The sequence below is a fragment of the Hippoglossus stenolepis genome, chromosome 11 (assembly GCF_022539355.2).
Source record: "Hippoglossus stenolepis isolate QCI-W04-F060 chromosome 11, HSTE1.2, whole genome shotgun sequence".
Lineage (NCBI taxonomy): Eukaryota > Metazoa > Chordata > Actinopteri > Pleuronectiformes > Pleuronectidae > Hippoglossus > Hippoglossus stenolepis.
In genome coordinates this window covers 25199081-25221703 of record NC_061493.1, presented here as the reverse complement: position 1 = coordinate 25221703, position 22623 = coordinate 25199081, and the positions used below count along the sequence as shown (strand labels likewise).

The window sequence follows — 22623 nt, the reverse complement described above, 5'->3', positions numbered from 1 at the left end:
TCTTCTTAATTGATCAATTCAAGTGTGTGTCAGATTGTAATGTTTCAATAATTTAAGGGTTTTAACAACTTAAAAACAGAAAACCTGGAATCTTTAGAAATTAATAAACATTCCATTGATTATAGTGAAAAGAATCTCATTCAGTTTAAAACATTACCGAGCAGCGGTCTGGGGCTTTTATTTTGTAGGTGAGAGTCAGACCGGATGTGCCGTGAAGCTGCTGGTTAGCTAACAGCTAACAGCTAACAGCTAAACTTGGACCCGGAGGACGCGCACACACGGAGCTCGTGTCAGGAGGAATCGACGCGCATCTCTTTCTCATGCTCGTGCTCACCTGAATTCGCTTCTGGAAGCTGCTCGTGCACGCGCACAGTCTCCATGGCTACGGAGGAGTTCTACGAGGTGACGCGAGCTAATACTTTAATGCTAATCTTAGCTAGCGGCAGCGTTCAGAGTTAATGTTAAAGTGGTGAACTCAAAGGAAGTAACTAACTGGTTAGTTGGTTAAATTAACAGGGTAGTTAGCAGCTGGTTCACGTGACTCTAGCCGGAGATAAACATAACTGATCGAGTTAGTTCATTGCCACAGTTAGCTTCTGGAAGTAGCCGCGGTGTTAGCTGTTGGTAGCTGTTGGTAGCTGTTGGTAGCTGTTGGGTGTTAGCTGTTAGCTGTTGTTAGCTGAGTGTTAGCTGAGTGTTAGCTGTTGTTAGCTGGGTGAATGTTGGGTGTTGGTTGGGTGTTAGCTGTTGTTAGCTGAGTGTTAGCTGTTGTTAGCTGGGTGAATGTTGGGTGTTGGTTGGGTGTTAGCTGTTGTTAGCTGAGTGTTAGCTGTTGTTAGCTGGGGGTTAGCTGTTGTTAGCTGGGGGTTAGCTGTTGTTAGCTGGGTGAATGTTGGGTGTTGCTTGGGTGTTAGCTGTTGTTAGCTGGGTGTTAGCTGTTGTTAGCTGGGTGACAGTTGGGTGTTAGCTGGGTGACAGCTGGGTGTTGGTTGGGTGTTAGCTGTTGTTAGCTGAGTGTTAGCTGTTGTTAGCTGGGTGTTAGCTGTTGTTAGCTGGGTGACAGTTGGGTGTTAGCTGGGTGACAGCTGGGTGTTGGTTGGGTGTTAGCTGTTGTTAGCTGGGTGACAGTTGGGTGGAAGCTGGTGTTAGCTGGGTAAAAGCTGGGTGTTAGCTGCTGTTAGCTTGGTGACAGCCGAGTGTTAGCTGGTGTTAGCTTGGTGACAGCTGGGTGTTAGCTGGTGTTAGCTGGGTGTTAGCTGGTGTTAGCTTAGTGACAGCTGGGTGTTAGCTGGGTGTTAGCTGGGTGTTAGCTTGGTTTTCTCTGGTGTTAGCTCGGTGACAGCCGGGTGTTCGCTGGGTTTTAGCTAGGTGACAGCTGGGTGTTAGCAGGTGTTAGCTCGGTGACAGCTGGGTGTTACCTGGTGTTAGCTGGGTGACAGCTGGGTGTTACCTGGTGTTAGCTGGGTGACAGCTGGGTGTTACCTGGTGTTAGCTGGGTGACAGCTGGTGTTAGCTTGGTGAGTCCGGTTGAGTGACTCAATCAAATACAGAGACACAGCAGATAAATGTTTATTATAATTATTGATGATAATTGATTTTAATGTTCTTTTTTCTTCTGTTGTTTTGGTTGATTTGAATGAACTGTGCTGCGGCGCCTCCTGCAGGTGGAGAGGATCATCGATAAGAGGAAGAACAAGAAGATGAAGTTGGAGTACCTGGTCAGGTGGAGAGGTTACGGTTCAGAGGAGGACACCTGGGAGCCCGAGAGTCACCTGTCCACCTGTATGATCTACGTCCATGAGTTTAACCGTCAAAATGCAGTGCGGGAAAAAGACAGCACGTTACTGCGCTCCACCCGAAGCTCACCGAGCCTCCACTATATCTCTGCCCACAGACCACCCTTCAGGCCGCCAATCACCGCCACAGCTCACAGTGACATCAGTGTAGTTTTAACTGCCGACTGTAACCAGGTGAGTCCAGCTCACCTGCCTCCTGTTGGACTGACCAGTCCGGCCTCTGTTGGCTCTCGCCAGCCCCTGCTGGCCGACAGGTTCAGCAGTGGCCTGATGTCGGCGGCTCCAGCCTGCTCGGCCCGCCGCAGCGTGGATCTCTCCAAGACTGGCATCAAGATCTTGGTTCCTAAGAGTCCGATGAACAGCCGCCTGGACTCAGAGGAGTCTCCTAGTGAGGCGGCTCACAGTCTGGAGGCCGGACCTCAAGAAGCTCACCAGGTCCCACCTGAGGTCGCTCTTCTGGAGAAACCGGCCGGAGTCCAGCTTGGGCCTGGAGAAGAGAGGGCCCGCATGGGGACCAGACCCCGCAGCCAAAACCCTCTGCCCCCACCCCGAGTCCCCATCACACCTGCTGCCATGCGGTCCCTCAGTGGCACAGGTGAGGTCCCAGGTCACATAGTGTGCATGATTCTGATTGGCTATCAAATCAGCTTGTTTGGACGTCTCAGAAATCTAAATCATAATCTTAGTCACAGAAACATTTTCAAAACCACTTTAATGAACTTATATAAAGAACCTGTTGTTCATAAATGAACCATGGTCTGACATGTGAATTAAAGACCACTGGAATGACCTGTGTTTTGCTTCTTACAGGTAACGCTGCGTTAATGGAGGCTGTTGCAGCCAACGGGATGTCAGGTGGGCAGAGTGCTGTTGCTGGGGCAACCAGTGTGACAGGGAAGCGTCGTCTAGAGGAACGCTCTGCTTTCGACAAACGCCTGAGGTTCAGTGTTCGACAGACAGAGAGTGCTTACCGTTACCGTGACATTGTGGTGAAGAAACAGGACGGCTTCACCCACATCCTGCTTTCCACCAAGAGCTCTGAGAACAACACGCTCAACCCTGAGGTGGGATCATGCCCCCATCCATTAACCCAAACCCCCTAATAACAGAGCTCTACAAGTTGTTTTCTGTAACCTTGCCACTTCATTCTTCTAACCCAGGACTGTGTGATGTGACCATGCCATCCTCAATTCTAAAATCACAAGTCCAAACTTGGTCAGGTTAAACTCCACATGTCATGGTGACTGACCTCAGCAGTCATGTTGTCTCTCCTTGTCTTCATCAGGTGATGAAGGAGATCCAGAGCGCCATGGCAACTGCGGCATCGGATGACAGTAAGCTGGTGTTGGTTAGCGCTGTCGGCAGTGTCTTCTGCTGCGGCCTGGACTTTCTGTATTTCATCAGACAGTTGACGGACGACCGGAAGAAGGAGAGCATCAAAATGGCTGAAACTATCAGGTGATGCTCACTGAAGTCACAATGGTAACCCTGTCATCCGGTAGAGGTGTTGATCTCTGACCTCTGTTTCCTCCACTCCAGGACCTTTGTCAACACCTTCATCCAGTTCAGGAAGCCGATTGTAGCGGCAGTGAACGGGCCAGCGTTGGGCCTTGGTGCTGCCATCTTGCCACTCTGTGATGTGGTGTGGGCCAATGAAAAAGCCTGGTTCCAGACGCCTTACACATCCTACGGCCAGACGCCTGATGCCTGTTCATCCTTCACCTTCCCCCGCATCATGGGTCTCGCCTCGGTCAGTCTTCCTCTTCAGTTACATTCACTCACCTCATAACTCTAACTTTATTTGTATAGTGCCATATATTTACCCTCTCACCCCATCGCTTCATTTACCCTCTCTCACCCCATCGCTTCACTTACCCTCTCTCACCCCATCGCTTCACTTACCCTCTCTCACCCCATCGCTTCATTTACCCTCTCTCACCCCATCGCTTCACTTACCCTCTCTCACCCCATCGCTTCATTTACCCTCTCTCACCCCATCGCTTCACTTACCCTCTCTCACCCCATCGCTTCATTTACCCTCTCTCACCCCATCGCTTCATTTACCCTCACCCCATCGGTTCACTTACCCTCTCTCACCCCATCGCTTCATTTACCCTCTCTCACCCCATCGCTTCACTTACCCTCTCTCACCCCATCGCTTCACTTACCCTCTCTCACCCCATCGCTTCACTTACCCTCTCTCACCCCATCGCTTCATTTACCCTCTCTCACCCCATCACTTCATTTACCCTCTCTCACCCCATCGCTTCATTTACCCTCTCTCACCCCATCGCTTCATTTACCCTCTCTCACCCCATCACTTCATTTACCCTCTCTCACCCCATAGCTTCATTTACCCTCTCTCACCCCATCGCTTCATTTACCCTCTCTCACCCCATCGGTTCATTTCCCTCTCTCACCCCATAGCTTCATTTACCCTCTCTCACCCCATCGCTTCATTTACCCTCTCTCACCCCATCGGTTCATTTACCCTCTCTCACCCCATCGCTTCATTTACCCTCTCTCACCCCATCACTTCATTTACCCTCTCTCACCCCATCACTTCATTTACCCTCTCTCACCCCATCACTTCATTTACCCTCTCTCACCCCATCGCTTCATTTACCCTCTCTCACCCCATCACTTCATTTACCCTCTCTCACCCCATCACTTCACTTACCCTCTCTCACCCCATCACTTCATTTACCCTCTCTCACCCCATCAGTTAATTTACCTTCTCTCACCCCATCGGTTCATTTACCCTCTCTCACCCCATCACTTCACTTACCCTCTCTCACCCCATCACTTCATTTACCCTCTCTCACCCCATCGCTTCATTTACCCTCTCTCACCCCATCACTTCATTTACCCTCTCTCACCCCATCACTTCATTTACCCTCTCTCACCCCATCGGTTCATTTACCCTCTCTCACCCCATCGCTTCACTTACCTCACTCACCCCATCGCTTCATTTACCCTCTCTCACCCCATCGCTTCATTTACCCTCTCTCACCCCATCGCTTCATTTACCCTCTCTCACCCCATCGCTTCATTTACCCTCTCTCACCCCATCGCTTCACTTACCCTCTCTCACCCCATCACTTAATTTACCTTCACTCACCCCATCGGTTCATTTACCCTCTCTCACCCCATCACTTCACTTACCCTCTCTCACCCCATCGGTTCATTTACCCTCTCTCACCCCATCACTTCATTTACCCTCTCTCACCCCATCACTTCATTTACCCTCACTCACCCCATCACTTCATTTACCCTCTCTCACCCCATCACTTCATTTACCTTCACTCACCCCATCACTTAATTTACCTTCACTCACCCCATCGCTTCACTTACCCTCTCTCACCCCATCGCTTCATTTACCTTCACTCACCCCATCGCTTCCTTACCCTCTCTCACCCCATCGGTTCATTTACCCTCTCTCCCCATCACTTCATTTACCCTCTCTCACCCCATCACTTCATTTACCCTCTCTCACCCCATCGCTTCATTTACCCTCTCTCACCCCATCACTTCATTTACCTTCACTCACCCCATCACTTAATTTACCTTCACTCACCCCATCACTTCATTTACCCTCTCTCACCCCATCACTTCATTTACCCTCTCTCACCCCATCGCTTAATTTACCCTCTCTCACCCCATCACTTCATTTACCTTCACTCACCCCATCACTTAATTTACCTTCACTCACCCCATCACTTCATTTACCCTCTCTCACCCCATCGCTTCATTTACCCTCTCTCACCCCATCGCTTCATTTACCCTCTCTCACCCCATCGCTTCATTTACCCTCTCTCACCCCATCACTTAATTCCCCTCTCTCACCCCATCGCTTAATTTACCCTCTCTCACCCCATCACTTCATTTACCTTCACTCACCCCATCGCTTAATTTACCCTCTCTCACCCCATCACTTCATTTACCCTCTCTCACCCCATCGCTTAATTTACCTTCACTCACCCCATCGCTTAATTTACCCTCTCTCACCCCATCGCTTCATTTACCTTCACTCACCCCATCACTTCATTTACCCTCTCTCACCCCATCGCTAATTTACCTTCACTCACCCCATCGCTAATTTACCCTCTCTCACCCCATCACTTAATTTACCCTCTCTCACCCCATCGCTTAATTTACCCTCTCTCACCCCATCACTTCATTTACCTTCACTCACCCCATCGCTTAATTTACCCTCTCTCACCCCATCGCTTCATTTACCCTCTCTCACCCCATCGCTTCATTTACCTTCACTCACCCCATCGCTTCATTTACCTCTCTCACCCCATCGTTCATTTACCCTCTCTCACCCCATCGCTTCATTTACCCTCTCTCACCCCATCGCTTCATTTACCCTCTCTCACCCCATCGCTTCACTTACCCTCTCTCACCCCATCGCTTCACTTACCCTCTCTCACCCCATCGCTTCACTTTCACTCTCTCTCACCCCATCGGTTCACTTACCCTCTCTCACCCCATCGCTTCACTTACCCTCTCTCACCCCATCGCTTCATTTACCTCTCACCCCATCGCTTCATTTACCCTCTCTCACCCCATCGCTACTTCCTTCACTCACCCCATCGCTTCATTTACCCTCTCTCACCCCATCGCTTCATTTACCCTCTCTCACCCCATCGGTTCATTTACCTCTCTCACCCCATAGCTTCATTTACCCTCTCTCACCCCATCGGTTCATTTACCCTCTCTCACCCCATCGCTTCATTTACCCTCTCTCACCCCATCGGTTCATTTACCCTCTCTCACCCCATCGCTTCACTTACCCTCTTCACCCCATCGCTTCACTTACCCTCTCTCACCCCATCGCTTCACTTACCCTCTCTCACCCCATCGCTTCACTTACCCTCTCTCACCCCATCGCTTCATTTACCCTCTCTCACCCCATCGCTCATTTACCCTCTCTCACCCCATAGCTTCACTTACCCTCTCTCACCCCATAGCTTCACTTACCCTCTCTCACCCCATCGCTTCACTTACCCTCTCTCACCCCATCGCTCACTTACCCTCTCTCACCCCATCGCTTCACTTACCCTCTCTCACCCCATCGCTTCACTTACCCTCTCACCCCATCGCTTCACTTACCCTCTCTCACCCCATCGCTTCACTTACCCTCTCTCACCCCATCGCTTCACTTACCCTCTCTCCCCCATCGGTTCACTTACCCTCTCTCACCCCATCGCTTCACTTACCCTCTCTCACCCCATCGCTTCATTTACCCTCTCTCACCCCATCGCTTCATTTACCCTCTCTCACCCCATCGCTTCACTTACCCTCTCTCACCCCATCGCTTCACTTACCCTCTCTCACCCCATCGCTTCACTTACCCTCTCTCACCCCATCGCTTCACTTACCCTCTCTCACCCCATCGCTTCACTTACCCTCTCTCACCCCATCGCTTCACTTACCCTCTCTCACCCCATCGCTTCATTACCCTCTCTCACCCCATCGCTTCACTTACCCTCTCTCACCCCATCGCTCCACTTACCCTCTCTCACCCCATCGCCTACTTACCCTCTCTCACCCCATCGCTTCACTACCCTCTTCACCCCATCGCCTATTTACCCTCCTCACCCCATGCTTCATTTACCCTCCTCACCCCATCGTCACTTACCCTCTCTCACCCCATCGCTTCACTTACCCTCTCTCACCCCATCGCTTCACTTACCCTCTCTCACCCCATCGCTTCATTTACCCTCTCTCACCCCATCGCTTCATTTACCCTCTCTCACCCCATCGCTTCACTTACCCTCTCTCACTCACCCATCGCTTCATTTACCCTCTCTCACCCCATCGCTTCATTTACCCTCACAAGTTAATTGTTCCGATGTGTTCCAGGCTAACGAGCTGTTGCTGAGTGGCAGGAAGTTGACGGCTCAGGAGGCGTGTTGTAAAGGTTTGGTGTCTCAGGTTCTGTGGCCGGGAACCTTCACACAGGAAGTGATGCTGAGGATCAAAGAACTGGTGACAGTCGACTCGCTGGTCAGTCAATACACACAAATACACACTAATACACACACACAGCCACTAATACACACTCATTCACATACGCTCCTCTCCTTCACGCTGTGTCTCTGCTGGTTCCTGGTCTGCAGGTTCTGCGGGAGTCCAAAGCCCTGATGAGGAACACCAGCCGCAGTGCTCTGGAGCAAGCTAACGAGCGCGAGTGTGAAGCCCTAAAGAGAGTGTGGGGCTCATCACAGGGAACAGACTCCATCCTGCAGTTCCTGCAGCGGAGAACCGAGCTCTGCTAGAACCTCCACCTGGACCTGTGACTCAGCACTTCTGAGTTGGATGCAGTGACTCGGCGGGAAAGGCTGAATGTTTCAGTTTGTTTATTGTTCAACTTTAAGTTATGGTTTCAGCAGAACGTTTTTAGCCTAGCTTAGCACAAAGACTGGAAGCAGGGGGACACTGTTAGCCTCGCTCTGCAGCCAAAACCCAAGATAGAAGAATGTTGTGTTTTCAGTCCTCCGGGTTTCTTAGGGAGCGTCTAACAAATTAAAACAGTGTGAACTGGACAGATGTCATCTGGTGATACACAAATCTGTGTTTCTATGACTTTCTGACAAAAACAGCTGATTTCTGCATTCAATTTTTTTATGGGTAAGGAAAATAACGCAAACAACTTTCTGCTTCCAGTCTTAATGCTAAGCTAGGCTAACTCTGTTCAATCAGATATGAAACTGAACTACAACAGAGAACAGGACCGTCTCCCAGAATTCCCTCCGTGCAGGAGCAAGAAATAAACGCTGACCTTTGACCTCAGTTTCCTCTGCAGCGCTCCCATCAGGACACTACAGGTTTAACTCCTGCTCACTGTCTCACAGTAACCGTGCTGAATCATGGGTAAAAAAACCTGTGTTGACGCAGTGTGTGGGCGTGGCCTGTCGGCCTTGTGATCCATTCTGTCACACGTCAAAGTTTATGACTTAGTTTAAACAAATAACTTTAAAGGAGCAGTTCAACAGTTAATTATTAAAATTGGAAACAGCTGTAGATTCATAACAGGTATGAATCTACACACAGAAAACAGTCATAACATGTCAAGCTAAAATAAACTCACTGGCTTATCCATCCGGCAACAGAGCTTAGCAGAGGATTTACTTAAATGTTGAACTGCTCCTTTAAATTCTTTGTGAACCAGGTTTGATTTGTGCTGACATTACAAATACCAGCCGCACAAACAATAACAAGGAATTTTTTTAAGTCATTGGACAAGCTTTTATACAAACAACTGAAGCAGTGAAATAAAAAACTGTTCAGTCTGAAGTGATGAATGTTATGGGTTATTTTGAAAGGATCAAATGATAGAACTGAAGTAAATAACGATCAGCTGATTCTCATCACTGCAGAAAAACACAAAACTGATTTACTGACATTTTTATATTTACGACAATAACTTGAGAGAAATGATCTGGTTTAGATAATTTATCAGCTGATGAGTCATGAAGAATAAAAACTTCATTTTACTAATTGATCATTAGCTCACAGATGAACTCATTCTGTATGCGAGTTATTAACGTGAATAATAAATATCAGAAAACGTCTAAAATCAATCAGTAATTTTTTTTTCTCGGACTCAAACAGATACCTTCATAAACATGTACATAAAGATCAAAGCAGAGTTGCGGTTTATAATTATATGTAAACCAAAGTTCAGTTTCAAAAACATTCAAAAATCTAAAAGATTATTTTATTTCAATTTAACTTTTTTAAACCTCAGATTGTTTTATATTTTGTCTAAACAATTTTATTTTAAATAAGTTATTTAGTTTGGGACATTTGACGAGAAACAAGTTTATACAACGAAACCTGATTAAAGTTCAAATAAAACTAAATGGCTCAAGGATCAAGGCAGGCACCCGCAGATGACGTCATCACTGTGGACAGGTGTCATGTGCCCCTGTAGCCAGGTGAAGGTGGTAGGTGTGGTCGTGGAACATCAGCAGGTTGTAGAAGTTCTCTCCTCCTATCAGGACTCCGTGCTCACCATCCCCCCAAGATACAGGACTGTCAACGAAACCGTGAACCGTCAGAGACGCCCAGGGCGCCAGCCGAGGCTGCTCCAGGTGACACCTGCAGGACAGGTGAGGAAATGACAAAGATAAACAGACGTTTGTTCCAGAGAAATAAAAGTCTGACAATAAAAATCAGACGCCACCACTGAGACGAACTGCAGTCCTTATGTCAGACGCCCGTCATCACAGATCCATGATTCTCAAGTCATCCACGTCAGTTTTTAGAGGTAGTCACGACAACCAGGAAAGAAAGTGTCACCTGAGCTCCTGGACGAGCCGGTGGACGTCCTGAGGAAGCAGCAGTCCACAGACAGAGACGCTCAGAGCTCTACTCAGCATCGTCTTCGGCGCCGGACAGACCAATGAGGACATGAAGCTGTTGGACGAGTTCTCGCTGAAACACAGAAGACAAGTTCACGGTTTCCTGCCTGACAGGTGTTCACAGAGCAGGTTCAAAGAGACGGGTCGTCACCAGCTGATGTCGGCGTCCACGGCTCCGAGCCACTCGAGGAAACTGTGAGCGTCCCCTGGCTGCGGGTCAGAGGACAGCAGGGGGGGACAGGACAGGTGTGTCAGGACCCGACTGCTGATCTCAGGTCTGTGCTCCGACCAATCATAACGAGACAGGAGGTGCTGCAGAGAGGCTCCACCCCCTGCAGGACAGACCGCTGTGGGTTATGGGTGAAAGACAGTGTTACCTACGAGGCAGCAGCTAATGATGTAACTCACCTGGATGATGTGACAGCAGGAAGTCGGTCCTCAGGTGAAGTCGTGACCTCAGACCTGTGAGGAGTCTGACGTAGCCCCGCCCACCAGGAGCCATGCTGCTGTCAGTCAGATCCACGGATACGACTGTCACACACACACAAACATATTCAGTTTTTTCTGGCCTTGGAGATGACATTGAAAAGTGTTTACTTGAAGTGCAACTTCAAGTAAAGATTTATATGTTTTATATGATACATATATTATCATTATTCCATTGTATTTATTTGATAGGGACAGAGCATGTTAATAAACATCAGTCTAAAAACACTACATGTAAACATGGCAGATTCTAGCATGACTGCTAATTTACAGCTGTAGTCCCGACGCAGGTAGCAAATATAAACATGAGTTAAAGAGGAGAAAACACGGCCTTCAATGTATCCAATCACAGTCCTGGTTTGAGATGTGTAGGTCACAGTCCCCTCTAGTGGTGCCCTGGTGCCAATACCACTCAACCTTTTGTCAATTATCTCATTTAAAGGGCCCATATCTTACACTTTGGGATTTAATTTGAGGTATTGGTTCCCTAGCTCAGCAACATGTCTGCTTGGTGTCGGTTTCGAGGGGGGGCGGTGGTGGGTTCGGAGGCTGGACTGGTACCGGCTGGGTGGGGCTGAGAGACAAGTGCGAATCCATATGACTCATACGGGGAGGAAGTACGAAACGGGACGTATATATATAAGCATATTTTACATTTTTTAAATTCTCATAACTCTATAGATTATCCTTTGCAAGAATGGTACAATGAACATAAAGATGGATTTTTAATGTCTTTCTTGTAAAGTGACTATTGGTTTGAATGTTGTTACACCAGTGAGCGACCAGTTAGTAAAACAATACTCAATATGTGAGAGAATCATTGAATGTAAAAACATCCAAGCAGCATTACCTGTTAAGTTTGTTTGAAAGCAAGTTAAATTGTTCAATGTTTGACACCTTTTGAAAGTGACTTTTAAAGAATTAATGTGGGTCCAACATGAGCCAAGATACTTGAACTACAATATCTTCACCTTGTTTTAGGAGTTCAGTCCTGAACATGTTGCACATGTAAGTAGTGAGGAGGCTTCTTGGATGTTTTCTTCATTTGTAAATAATTTACATTCATTAATATATTATTATTATGAATATTATTATAATCTTCTGTGACATGAACAGACCGAATCTGTTCTTTGTTCTGTGGTTGAACTTCGACGGTTTCCCCTCAACTCCCAAGACCTGGAAGGAATGTTTGTCCAGTGAGAGACACAGACGACCTGCACACACACACACACACACGCACACGCACACACACAATCAATCTAAAACTCCTACAGATCAAATGTACGATATGTTGTGGGAATGATGTCATCAGTTTTTACCATTCGGCATCAGAGCAACACAGTTATCTTCATCAATCCTGGTTCTGTACGAGAGACCGGACACACTTCCTGAAACAGAAATACAGAAACATGTCAGTCAAGTGTGAAAATGTGAGAACCATCGACTACAAAGATGGACGACATCTCCTGACATCAACGCTGCCATTTTGTGGTAATGACGTCAATAACAGTCAGAGTCTGTGCAGTATTATTCAACAGAAGAGATACACAGTCTTGACCAATCAGGAGTCAGTCTCAGCTGTCAATCATCATGTCTCAGCCTGTTTTTATATCATCAAATGACAAATTCAAACCAAACTGATCAGAAACACTTGAACAAACCTCAGTGACCTGAAATGACAGAAACATCTTTACAAACATGTATTTAACGACTAGTTTGACTATTTTTATAGATTGGTCCATGTCCCATCTGCTAACATGGAGGAGCAGGTTTATGACCTATACAGCAGCCAGACACCAGGGGGCGATCAAAATGATTTTCACTTTTTGGAGCTGCCATATCGTCCATCTTGATTTACACTCGTGTGTTCAGGGGTCGCCTCCTTCGTAGACCACCTACACTGAGTCAAATCGAGATGTTCGGGTCTACAAAGGATTTCCATGCTCGGTGTCACCAGCTTGTACAACACTTACCGCTGTCACCTAGCAACAGAGTTGCAGTTGGACAGAATAAGACAGGTTTTAATGCCCCCTGGTGTTCAGGTGTGTGAGGTGTTACCCTGGTACACGGCCGTCTCCAGGAAGTGTTTGTCCAGCAGTTCACATATGGGCATGTCCCTGATTAGGTAGAAACTGTTGAAGCTTTTTAACACAGAGTCCAGGTGAGAGGGGGCGGAGCTACACTCAGGCAGCAGCAAGGACACCTGCAGGTAAAACAAGTCACGTCAGAACTTTACATCACTTTCCTTTATTTAACACGATTACTCATTGACGACATTGAAATCACGTACTTATTGAACTTTATCAGATTAGAGACACAGAGAGGGAGACAGACAGACAGACAGAGAGAGAGACAGACAGACAGACACAGAGAGAGAGAGACAGAGAGACACAGAGAGAGAGAGAGAGACAGAGAGACAGATAGACAGAAAGAGAGAGAGACAGAAAGAGAGACAGATAGACAGAAAGAGAGAGAGACAGACAGAAAGAGAGAGAGAGAGAGACAGACAGACAGACAGAGAGAGAGACAGACAGACAGACACAGAGAGAGAGAGACAGAGAGACAGATAGACAGATAGACAGAAAGAGAGAGAGACAAAAAGAGAGACAGATAGACAGAAAGAGAGAGAGACAGACAGAAAGAGAGAGAGAGACAGACAGACAGACAGAAAGACAGAGAGACAGAGAGCGAGACAGACAGACACAGAGAGAGAAAAGAGACAGAGAGACAGATAGACAGAGAGACAGACAGAGAGACAGAGAGAGAGAGACAGATAGACAGAAGAGAGAGAGACAGACAGAAAGAGAGAGAGACAGACAGACAGAGAAAGACAGAGAGACAGAGAGCGAGACAGACAGAAAGAGAGAGACAGAGAGAGAGACGGAGAGACAGACAGACAGAGAGAGACAGACAGAACAGAGAGAGAGAGAGACAGACAGACAGACAGAGAGAGAGGACAGACAGAAACAGAGAGAGAGAGAGAGACAGAGAGAGAGACAGAAAGAGAGAGAGACAGACAGAAAGAGAGACAGAGAGACAGACAGAGAGAGACAGACAGAGAGAGAGAGACAGACAGAGAGAGAGACAGACAGAGAGAGAGAAAGAGACAGACAGAGAGAGACAGAGAGAGACAGAGAGACAGACAGAAAGAGAGAGACAGACAGAGAGAGAGACAGACAGAGAGACAGACAGAGAGAGAGACAGACAGACAGACAGAAGACAGGTTATCTGGCTCCTCTGTGGCTGTTGAATTATATTTATTCGTCTCAGGTTCTTTCGTCTTTTCATTTTCTCTGATATTTAACTTCACAGTTCTTCAGGCTGGTGGTTTTGGGGGTGTAGTACCAGTATTTGTTACAAGCAGTAGAACTACTGGGGCTCTAATGGTTACAGGTTTAAAATAACTTTGAAAGAAGTAACTTTCCTCACAGATGTTCATGAATACAAATGTGACTAGCCAGACTTTTATTTTGAAATTCGTACCACCGCGTGTTTACGCTGCTAACTCACCACACTGACATGTCAGTTAAGGTGAGTTAGCACAAGTTAACGAACAAAGCCATCATTGCTAACATGCTAACCTTGTAGTTGAAGTGCAGCTGCTGCAGCTGAGAACTGATCCGGTTTTTCTCATCCAGGAAAGAGGATCGATCACAGACCAGCACAGACCGCGGAGCGTTAGACACATCCACAGACATCTTCCCCCGAGCAACCGACACGAGAGCTAACGGCTAGTTAGCTGCCACTAAACAACAACAAGGGCTAACGGATACCATGCTACGCGACACTTCCTAGAGGACTTTTCAAGTTAAAAGCTCCTTGCTGATTTTAAGGCTAAAATAAACGAACGGTCAGTTTAAAAATTTCCGTTAAAACGATGAATGTATTAAATTAAATAAAACCAACAGCAAAGAAAACCACTGAACTTTATTAATTTCTTAGTTTCGTGTAGTTCAACTGTGAGATTCTGCACAGTTACCGGAAGTTCGAGCCACTTTACTCGCCGTAGTCAGGTTTTCAAACCCGGAAGTGAAGCGGCGAACACGCTGCTCTGGTTGTCGGATCAACTCGGACCCGAATCAGTTCGTGCTTGTGGTCTTATTTGTGCAGTGTGACGTCATGTCGGCGGTCGGGTGTGTACCTGGACAGTTTGATGACGCAGAGGAGAAGAGGTGAGATCACGTGTTTGTTCTGTTCCAGAAAGGACGTTACTGTTACGTAATGAAAGTGTTTACATGTTTGATCGTTTATTTGATTAATCGATCGATTTATTAATCGCTGGACTCTGAACTGACTTTAATGTTGTTCACTTCAGTCTAATGTAGATCTGGGCCCTGAACCACGAAGCAGGATTTGTGGTTATCTGAGTAACTTCAGGTTTAATTCCGAGTTTTCAATTCTACGTTCACTTCTTATCGGGGTAAATCACCATGGTAACACGGCTCCATGTGACCACTAAGCCTGATTGATATTGTTAGGTTAAGTTCAGCTGGATATGTTGACCGGGTCTAAGGTCAGAGGTCAAGACTGTTCCATCACCTGGCAGCCATATTGGTTTTTGTTCCCGCTGGTTTGTAGCAACCAATCAGAGGTGTCTGCTGTACGGTCTGAGGTCAGTGATGTCGCTCTGCAGCCGCCACATCAACAGGAGGAGGAGGAGGAGGAGGAGGAGGACTATGATGATGATGATGATGATGATGAAGATGAAGAGTGGGCATGGCATTCAGCAGGAGGAAATCTGACCAAGAGATACAACAGGATGACTCTCAACTGTCAGGTCTGATCACCTGATCAATGAGATCAATGATACTGATTGATGACTGATCAGCTGTTGGTTCTGACTCTTTTGTTTGTGTACTTTCAGTCCAACAGACAGAATCCGTCCAATAAGATGCTGCCGTCGTCAACGCCTTCAGATAAAGCTCTAAGGAAATACGAGCACAAGATCAACCTGGGTGATTTGATTGATTATCCTGGTCAGACCTGAATTGATCCGAGTTTGTTTGCTGAAAATCAATAAATATCGATCATGAGTTTGTTCTGATCTCTTTGTGTTTCAGATAAACTGAACTATGCAGACTCTGTGATCAATAAAGTGACGATGATGCAGAAACAGAAAGACGCTGATACGTACGTAGGGTTTTATCTGAATGTTGATTTCATCACGTCATGTGACTTTGACTCACCATCTGATTGGCTACTCTCTACAGGTACAGAGTGAAGGACAAATCAGATCGAGCCACAGTCGAACAGGTGAGCTGCATACGCTTTTATTTAGAAAAGGCCTTAGGGAATGTAAATATAGTTTCATTCGTTTTATTTTGAAATCCACTTAAAACCATGATTACATCAGGATGAATGAAGGAAACATTCTGACCAGAAGGATCAATAACTAGCAGATAATCAATGTTTATTGATTGTCTCTTCTTTTCCTGCAGGTTTTAGATCCTCGGACTCGAATGATTCTGTTTAAGATGTTGAGTCGTGGAGCAATCTGTGAAATCAGCGGCTGCATCAGCACCGGGAAGGAGGTCAGAGGTCACTCATCAAGTCATGGATCTAATCATGAAAAATCATATTTCCACATTTCAAATGTCTCGTTTCTGAATACTTTTAATGTGTCATCACTATTATTGATTATATATTGATCAGATTTCAGCTTCAACATATGATCTGAATGTTTCCTGATCAGGTGGATCACAGCTGCAATGTGATTGGACGATGGTGTTGTTGAATTATTCTCACCTGTAAACCTGTCATGTGAAATAACTTCAGTCCTTCACATTAGTTCTCAGTTCATTGAATTTCATTAGGGTCGAGTTAGTGTTAACCCAGGTTAGGGTTTGCCTCACTTTTTTATACACAGACATTTAACCTTGTTAGCTTAGCTTCCTAATGTTAGCTCTCATTATGATGACTGTTCTTTCAACTAGTCGCTCGTGAGGTGATAAGTTAAATGTCAGGAACAGGAAGTCACAAACAGGTGATGTGTTTTCAGGCGAACGTTTATCACGCCAGCACGTCGGCCGGAGAACGCCGCGCCATCAAGATCTACAAGACGTCCATCCTGCTGTTCAAAGACCGAGACAAATACGTCAGTGGAGAGTTTAGGTGAGTCCCACCACAGAAGAAGCAGAGTTCAGGCTGTTTGAAATCACTCTTAAATCACTTTATAGTAGGTCTGTCCGACTGTTTGTGTAAATGTAAACACGAGCATCACAACACAAACTGAGACAAGTTTATTTCTACATTTAAAGAGTAAGATAAACATTTAAAATGTACTATGGGAAACCTTTGAAGTTTACTTTGTGTTTGTTTGATTCGCTCGAGAGTTTATGAGACGTATTTAAACCCAGAAAAAAAAAGTCTAACATTTTGTGTGCACACAGTTCATCAACTACACACTTGTTTGTGTTCAGTTAGGGGTTGGCGATATATCGAATATACTCGATGTATCGCGGCTTGTACCACGTGCGATGTATAAAATGACTTTATTGTGACCATCGAGTATAAGTTGTCACGTGAACGTTTTTAAGCAGCATGAAATTCTCTCTGAGTTTCGCTTCGTTCTTCTAGATGGAGTGAACTTTTAGTATCAGGATGGAAGAGACACAGAGAACATGAGAGAGAGAAAGTGAAGAGCCCCGAGTTGACAAGAGTTCAGAGACGGTTATTGACAGTTTGGGGACCGTCGGAAATGCTAACCTCCGCTAGCTTAGCCACTTCCTGTGGACAGAATTAGCTTTATTGGCCATGTATGTGTAGACACACAAGGAATTTGACTCCGGTTTTTCCATTGCTCTCAACGTACAGAAATAGAAAAATAAACAAAAAACAAAAAAAAGCTAACATTTAACTACTATGTACAAGTATGAATATAAATATATATGCAAATGTATGTATATATGGACATAAAACACAACAACAATGACAATGAAATGGAGAAATAGTGCAATGATGCAGAGTACACAGGGATAATAAAGTATATTGTATCGTAGTGTAGAGATGCTGGAATAAATATAGAAAAATTGTCACAGGATGCTTTATATAAATGAGGTAGGTGGAATATGTGTGTAAATATATATAGATATATAGATATATATCTATATATACGTATTTTATAGTAAATAGGTACCGGATTATTGCACATGGGTTGTTCCTGGCGCTGTATGACTGCTTCAGTGTTCATCAGATTGACGCCCAGAGGAGAGACGCTGCTCTGGTGTCTGGTAGGTTTGGCCTTCAGTGCTCTGTAGCGCCTACCAGATGGGAGGAGTTCGACTTTTATGAATTTAACATTTGTACAGTGATTTAGAGGAGATTTAAAAATATCAAGATATATATCGTGTATCGCGATATAGCCTAAAAATATCACAATATTTGTTTTCGGCCATATCACCCGGCCCTATGTTCAGTAACAGGGTTCTAAATTCTTCTGTTGCTTCCAGGTTCCGTCACGGTTACTGCAAAGGGAACCCCAGGAAGATGGTGAGGACCTGGGCAGAGAAGGAGATGAGGAACCTCATCAGGTCAGAACCTGTAGAACACAGTAGAAACCACATTAACACACAGGTACAGTTTCATTTAGAACCCAGCCGAACCAAATGTCAGCGTTAAGAGGCCAGGTGTAATAGAACCCAGTAGAACCTGATTTAATAGAACCCAGTAGAACCGAACAGTGTGTGTGTTCCAGGCTGCAGACGGCAAGAATCCCGAGTCCAGAACCTCTGCTGCTCAGAAGTCACGTTCTGCTGATGAGCTTCATTGGAAAAGACGACATGTAAGAACCAGTCAGTTATTGATCAGTGATGCGAACAGACTAATATGACTGTTATGTCATGTATTGATCCTGTATTGATTAGGCCAGCTCCTCTGCTGAAGAATGCATCGTTTTCGGAGTCGAAGGCTCGTGAGCTCTACCTGCAGGTTCTACAGAACATGAGGAAAATGTTTCAAGAAGCTCGACTCGTCCACGCCGACCTCAGCGAGTTCAACATGCTGTAAGAGACCACGGCCACCAGAGGACACACGCACCACAGACAGCTCTTCGAAATAAAACTTCCTGTGAAATTTCTCTAGAATTAAGATCTTTACAGTCTTATCATGAAAATATAAAAGATTCCACACGTCAATGTCATTGATTGATGGATCTTTTTATTGATCAGATGTAGAAACAAACGTATGAATGAGATTTATTGATTAACAGGCAGCGTTGGACTGAATGTGAATGTCAAACTACAGATCGTTTGTTTCTTGTCACCTGAGCGCAGTTATCACAACGGAGACGCTTACATCATCGACGTGTCGCAGTCGGTAGAACACGATCATCCTCATGCTCTGGAGTTCCTCAGGAAGGACTGCAGCAACGTGAACGGTGACGTTAACTGTTTTCCCTCCTCGTTCAAAAGATGAAATGATTCTTGTTGTTCGTCAGTGATGTCGCACTTAAGGAAACTGACCGTCCGCTTCTGTTTCCCAGATTTCTTTGTGAAGCACGGTGTGGCGGTGATGACGGTCAGAGAGCTGTTTGACTTCATCACAGACCTGTCCATCACCTGTCACAACATCGATCAATACCTGGAGAAGGTCTGAAATCGTCCTGCACAAAAACTACTTTATCCACAAAAACATTGTCAGACAGAAGGAATCCGATTGTTGGTTTATTGATGTGTTTGTGTGTCATCCAGGCGATGGTGATTGCAGCTGAACGGACGTCGCAACAGCGATCAGATCAGGATCGAGTGGACGAGGAGGTCACATGTTGTTTTATAACGATTTTCATTCATCAGCTCAACTGTGGCGGCCGCTGTGATCTCATGTGTCAAACTCAGTTTCATAATAAGCTCCTCCCACATTAACATGTAAAGTCTGTCGTCGTTGAAATGTGGCGGTGATCTCATTCGCCCTCCCACCACAGGTTGTTACAGTATTAACCACCTGTCTGTGACCTTTGACGCCCTCTTCCCTCTCAGGTGTTTAAGAACACCTACATCCCCCGCACGCTGACAGAGGTGAGTCACTACGAGCGAGACATCGAACTGATGAGGGCGAAGGAGGAAGAGTCGGTCATCAGCCATCATGACAACGTGAGTCAAGTTTCTTTCACTTTATGATGATGTTGATGAATATGATGGTGGTGATGAAGATCTTTTTTTCTTCAGATCTTGTATCAGACTCTCACTGGACTGAAGAAAGATCTGTCAGGAGTTCAGACGGTACGTCACCTCACACTAGTGTTGGCTTAGCATAGCATAGCATAGCATAGCATAGCATAGCATAGCATAGCATAGCCTGACTGTTTTACGTCTCCTCAGGTTCCTGCTCTCCTGGAGGACAAGCATTCATCATCCTCCTCCTCCTCCTCGAGATGAGGATGATGATGATGATGAGGAGGAGGAGGGGAGGGGAGACAGCTGGCCAGGAGCAGAACGAGGAAACTTCGATGGACAAAAAGGTGTTTGAGTCTTGTATCTTTGAGTCTTTGAGTCTTTGAAATGAAAACTAACGGGGAGTTTGTTTCAGGAGAAGAAGAAGAAGGTGAAAGAAGCTCAGAGAGAAAAAAGAAAAAACAAGGTCCCAAAACACGTGAAGAAGAGGAAGGAGAAGGTCACCAAGATGAAGAAGAGCAGATGAGTTCCTGTGTGTCGCCACGACAGCGATCCCAGTAAACATGAACACGACTGAACAAAAAGCCGCCAATCACAGCTCAAATCTTTCTCAGCTCAACGCCCACTTACTCAACCTAGATGTGGCCCAAAGCTCTGGAAGAAGCTCCGGCTCTGATTGGTTTAACCACGACCTGATGACATCACCATCTGCAGCAGGCGTGAACCTGCTCCTCAGTCAATCGACATCAGACACAAACTGATTAACGATCGATAACTTTTAATCAGATGTTTTTTTCTTTTGCTGCTGAAATCAGCTGATGTAGTCATTACGAACATCGTGACTCTACGAACATTACGAAGGCGTGTCCAGTGTGGGGGTGAAGCCACAGAAGCTGTGTTCACGAATCTGACTGACTCGAGGTCAAAGGTCATAGAAAGAATCTGCAACGTAAACATGAAATAAAACTTCTTGTTCTCGTGATTCTGATTCTGACTTTTTTATCAGAAACTCTTTTTGTCACATGACGTCGTTTCTCTTTTATCAATGTCGAGTCGACCTAGTTACCATGGAGATGACCCGATATCCCACAATCTTAACTGTTCATTGGTGTGTGTGTGTGTGTGTGTGTGTCAGTATCAGAAGTGTGTGTGTGTGTGTGTCGTCAGAGTGCATTTCTCTGACGGCCAATCAGAGCTTTGACTTGAACTAAAGTTTTACTAGAATTTATTTTTGTCATTTCAAAACCAAACGGTAAAACTGCAGTGTGAAATTAAATACCGTTTGTCCAGGGCAGTGCAATCGAAAACAAATCATTTTGTCAATAATTTTAAAATGAGAAAGTCAATAAATAGTTATAAAACAAGAAACAAGCAGGAAACACAGAGACCTATGATTAAAAACATTTTGCCGAGTTGAGTCAAAAACAACTGTACAAGTGTCCGGTGCATTGAGACATGAGACAGTCTGGGGGGTGGGGATGACAGCAGAGTTCAGAAGGGGCAGCCATTTAGCCGTCTGATTGCCTGTGGGGGGAAACTGTTGAGGAACCTTGTTGTTCTGGTTGAATGCTTTGTAGCGTTTGCCCGATGGCAGAAGAGTGAGCAGCACTTGAGGGGGTGTGAGGAGTCTTCGAGGATGGCCTGAGCAATCTTGAGGCAGCGGCTCTGGAAGAGTTCTTGTACAGAGCGTAGGGAGTCCCCGATGATTTTCTCTGCTCCTCTGACCACCCTCTGTAGGGCTTTCTTGTCTGCTCCACTTCAGCTGGAGAACCAGGTGGTGATACAGAAGGTCAGCACACTCTCAATCACACCTCTGTAGAATGTTATTAGGATGCTCGCGGGGAGTGATGCTTGCTTAAGTTTCCTCAAAAAGTTAAGTCTCTGCTGGGCCCGCTTCACCATCCTGGTGGTGTTCCCGGACCAGGTGAGATTGTCTGAGATCTTCACTCCCAGAAACCTGATGTCCTTCACTCTCTCCACTGTGGAGCCACCGATGCTGAGGGGTGTGTGAACTGGCTGAGACGATCAACGATCATTTCATCGTTTCGGAGGTATTCAGCATCAGGTTGTTTTCACTGCACCAGTTATCCAGGTGTTTGATCTCCTCCCTGTACTTTGATTCATCATTTTTCCTGATGAGCCCCACCACTGTGGTGTCGTCAGCAAAGTTGATGATGATGTTGTCCGTGAAACTGGCTGTACAGTCGTGTGTTAGCAGTGTGAACAGCAGTGGGCTGAGCACACAGCCCTGTGGGGAGCCAGTGCTCAGTGTGATGGAGTCAAAGCTGATCCTGCCAACCCGGAGTGACTGGTCTCTCCGACAGGAAGTCCAGAATCCAGCGACACATGACAGCGTTGAGACCAAGCAGCAACAGTTCTCCACTAGTCTCTGCGGGATGATCGTATTGAACGCTGAACTGAAGCCGACGTACAGGATTCTGGCGTAGCTGTTGTTGTTGTCCAGATGAGAGAGAACTGTGTGCAGTGTGGTGGCTAAGGCATCTTCACAGGAGCGGTTGGGGCGATATGTGAACTGCAGGGGATCCAGTGATGAAGGGAGGCTGGCGGTGATGTGAGGTTTAACCAGCCGTTTTTTCGTCACTTTCATCACTATGGGGGTCAGGGTGACGGGGCGGTAATCATTCAGACATACTGCAACAGTTTTCTTAGGGACAGGGATGATCGTGGATGTTTTGAAGCCTCTGGGTACCGCGGCCTGGCTGAGGGAGATGTTGAAAATGTCTGTCAGAACATCTGCTAACACCTCGGCACATTCCTTGAGTACCCGACCAGGTATGTTGTCAGGACCTGCCGCTTTCCTTGGGTTGACTCTGGCAAGGGTCCTCTGTGTGTGAGTAG

General features: G+C 46.2%; 3 protein-coding genes across 6 annotated transcripts; 2 read left to right on the top strand and 1 right to left on the bottom strand.

Moving 5' to 3' along the window:
- Positions 1–212: 212 nt before the first annotated feature.
- cdyl (chromodomain protein, Y-like) lies at positions 213–9101 on the top strand. Of its 3 annotated transcripts, none has more exons than XM_035169683.2 (7): positions 213–402; positions 1665–2391; positions 2607–2860; positions 3082–3254; positions 3336–3546; positions 7668–7811; positions 7925–9101. In XM_035169683.2, exons 1-7 carry the CDS (start codon positions 379–381, stop codon positions 8081–8083), a joined length of 1692 nt encoding a protein of 563 aa, XP_035025574.1. In that variant the 5' UTR covers positions 213–378; the 3' UTR covers positions 8084–9101. The 3 variants fall into 3 exon arrangements, with proteins under 3 accessions (XP_035025574.1, XP_035025575.1, XP_035025576.1); XM_035169684.2 differs by having other exon boundaries at positions 1627–2391; XM_035169685.2 differs by lacking the exon at positions 213–402 and adding an exon at positions 1500–1517.
- Positions 9102–9487: 386 nt separating this feature from the next.
- Positions 9488–14667, bottom strand: rpp40 (ribonuclease P/MRP 40 subunit). 2 transcript variants are annotated; one of them, XM_035169713.2, is made up of 8 exons: positions 14239–14667; positions 12716–12860; positions 11977–12045; positions 11776–11871; positions 10580–10702; positions 10323–10518; positions 10110–10244; positions 9488–9908 (listed from the first exon to the last, which is right to left on the bottom strand). In XM_035169713.2, the coding sequence occupies exons 1-8, from the start codon at positions 14353–14355 to the stop codon at positions 9710–9712; spliced, it is 1080 nt and encodes a 359-aa protein (XP_035025604.1). In that variant the 5' UTR covers positions 14356–14667; the 3' UTR covers positions 9488–9709. The 2 variants fall into 2 exon arrangements, with proteins under 2 accessions (XP_035025604.1, XP_035025605.1); XM_035169714.2 differs by having other exon boundaries at positions 10323–10503; positions 14239–14664.
- On the top strand, positions 14162–20746 carry riok1 (RIO kinase 1 (yeast)). Its single transcript, XM_035169686.2, is given in 20 exon segments — positions 14162–14188; positions 14768–14829; positions 15236–15434; positions 15522–15612; positions 15718–15787; positions 15868–15910; positions 16096–16188; positions 16656–16768; positions 18106–18186; positions 18351–18437; positions 18520–18657; positions 18928–19031; positions 19137–19243; positions 19345–19410; positions 19630–19743; positions 19819–19872; positions 19972–20022; positions 20024–20062; positions 20064–20111; positions 20180–20746. Coding segments are annotated over 20 exon segments (1683 nt in total). The 5' UTR covers positions 14162–14176; the 3' UTR covers positions 20291–20746.
- Positions 20747–22623: the final 1877 nt, after the last annotated feature.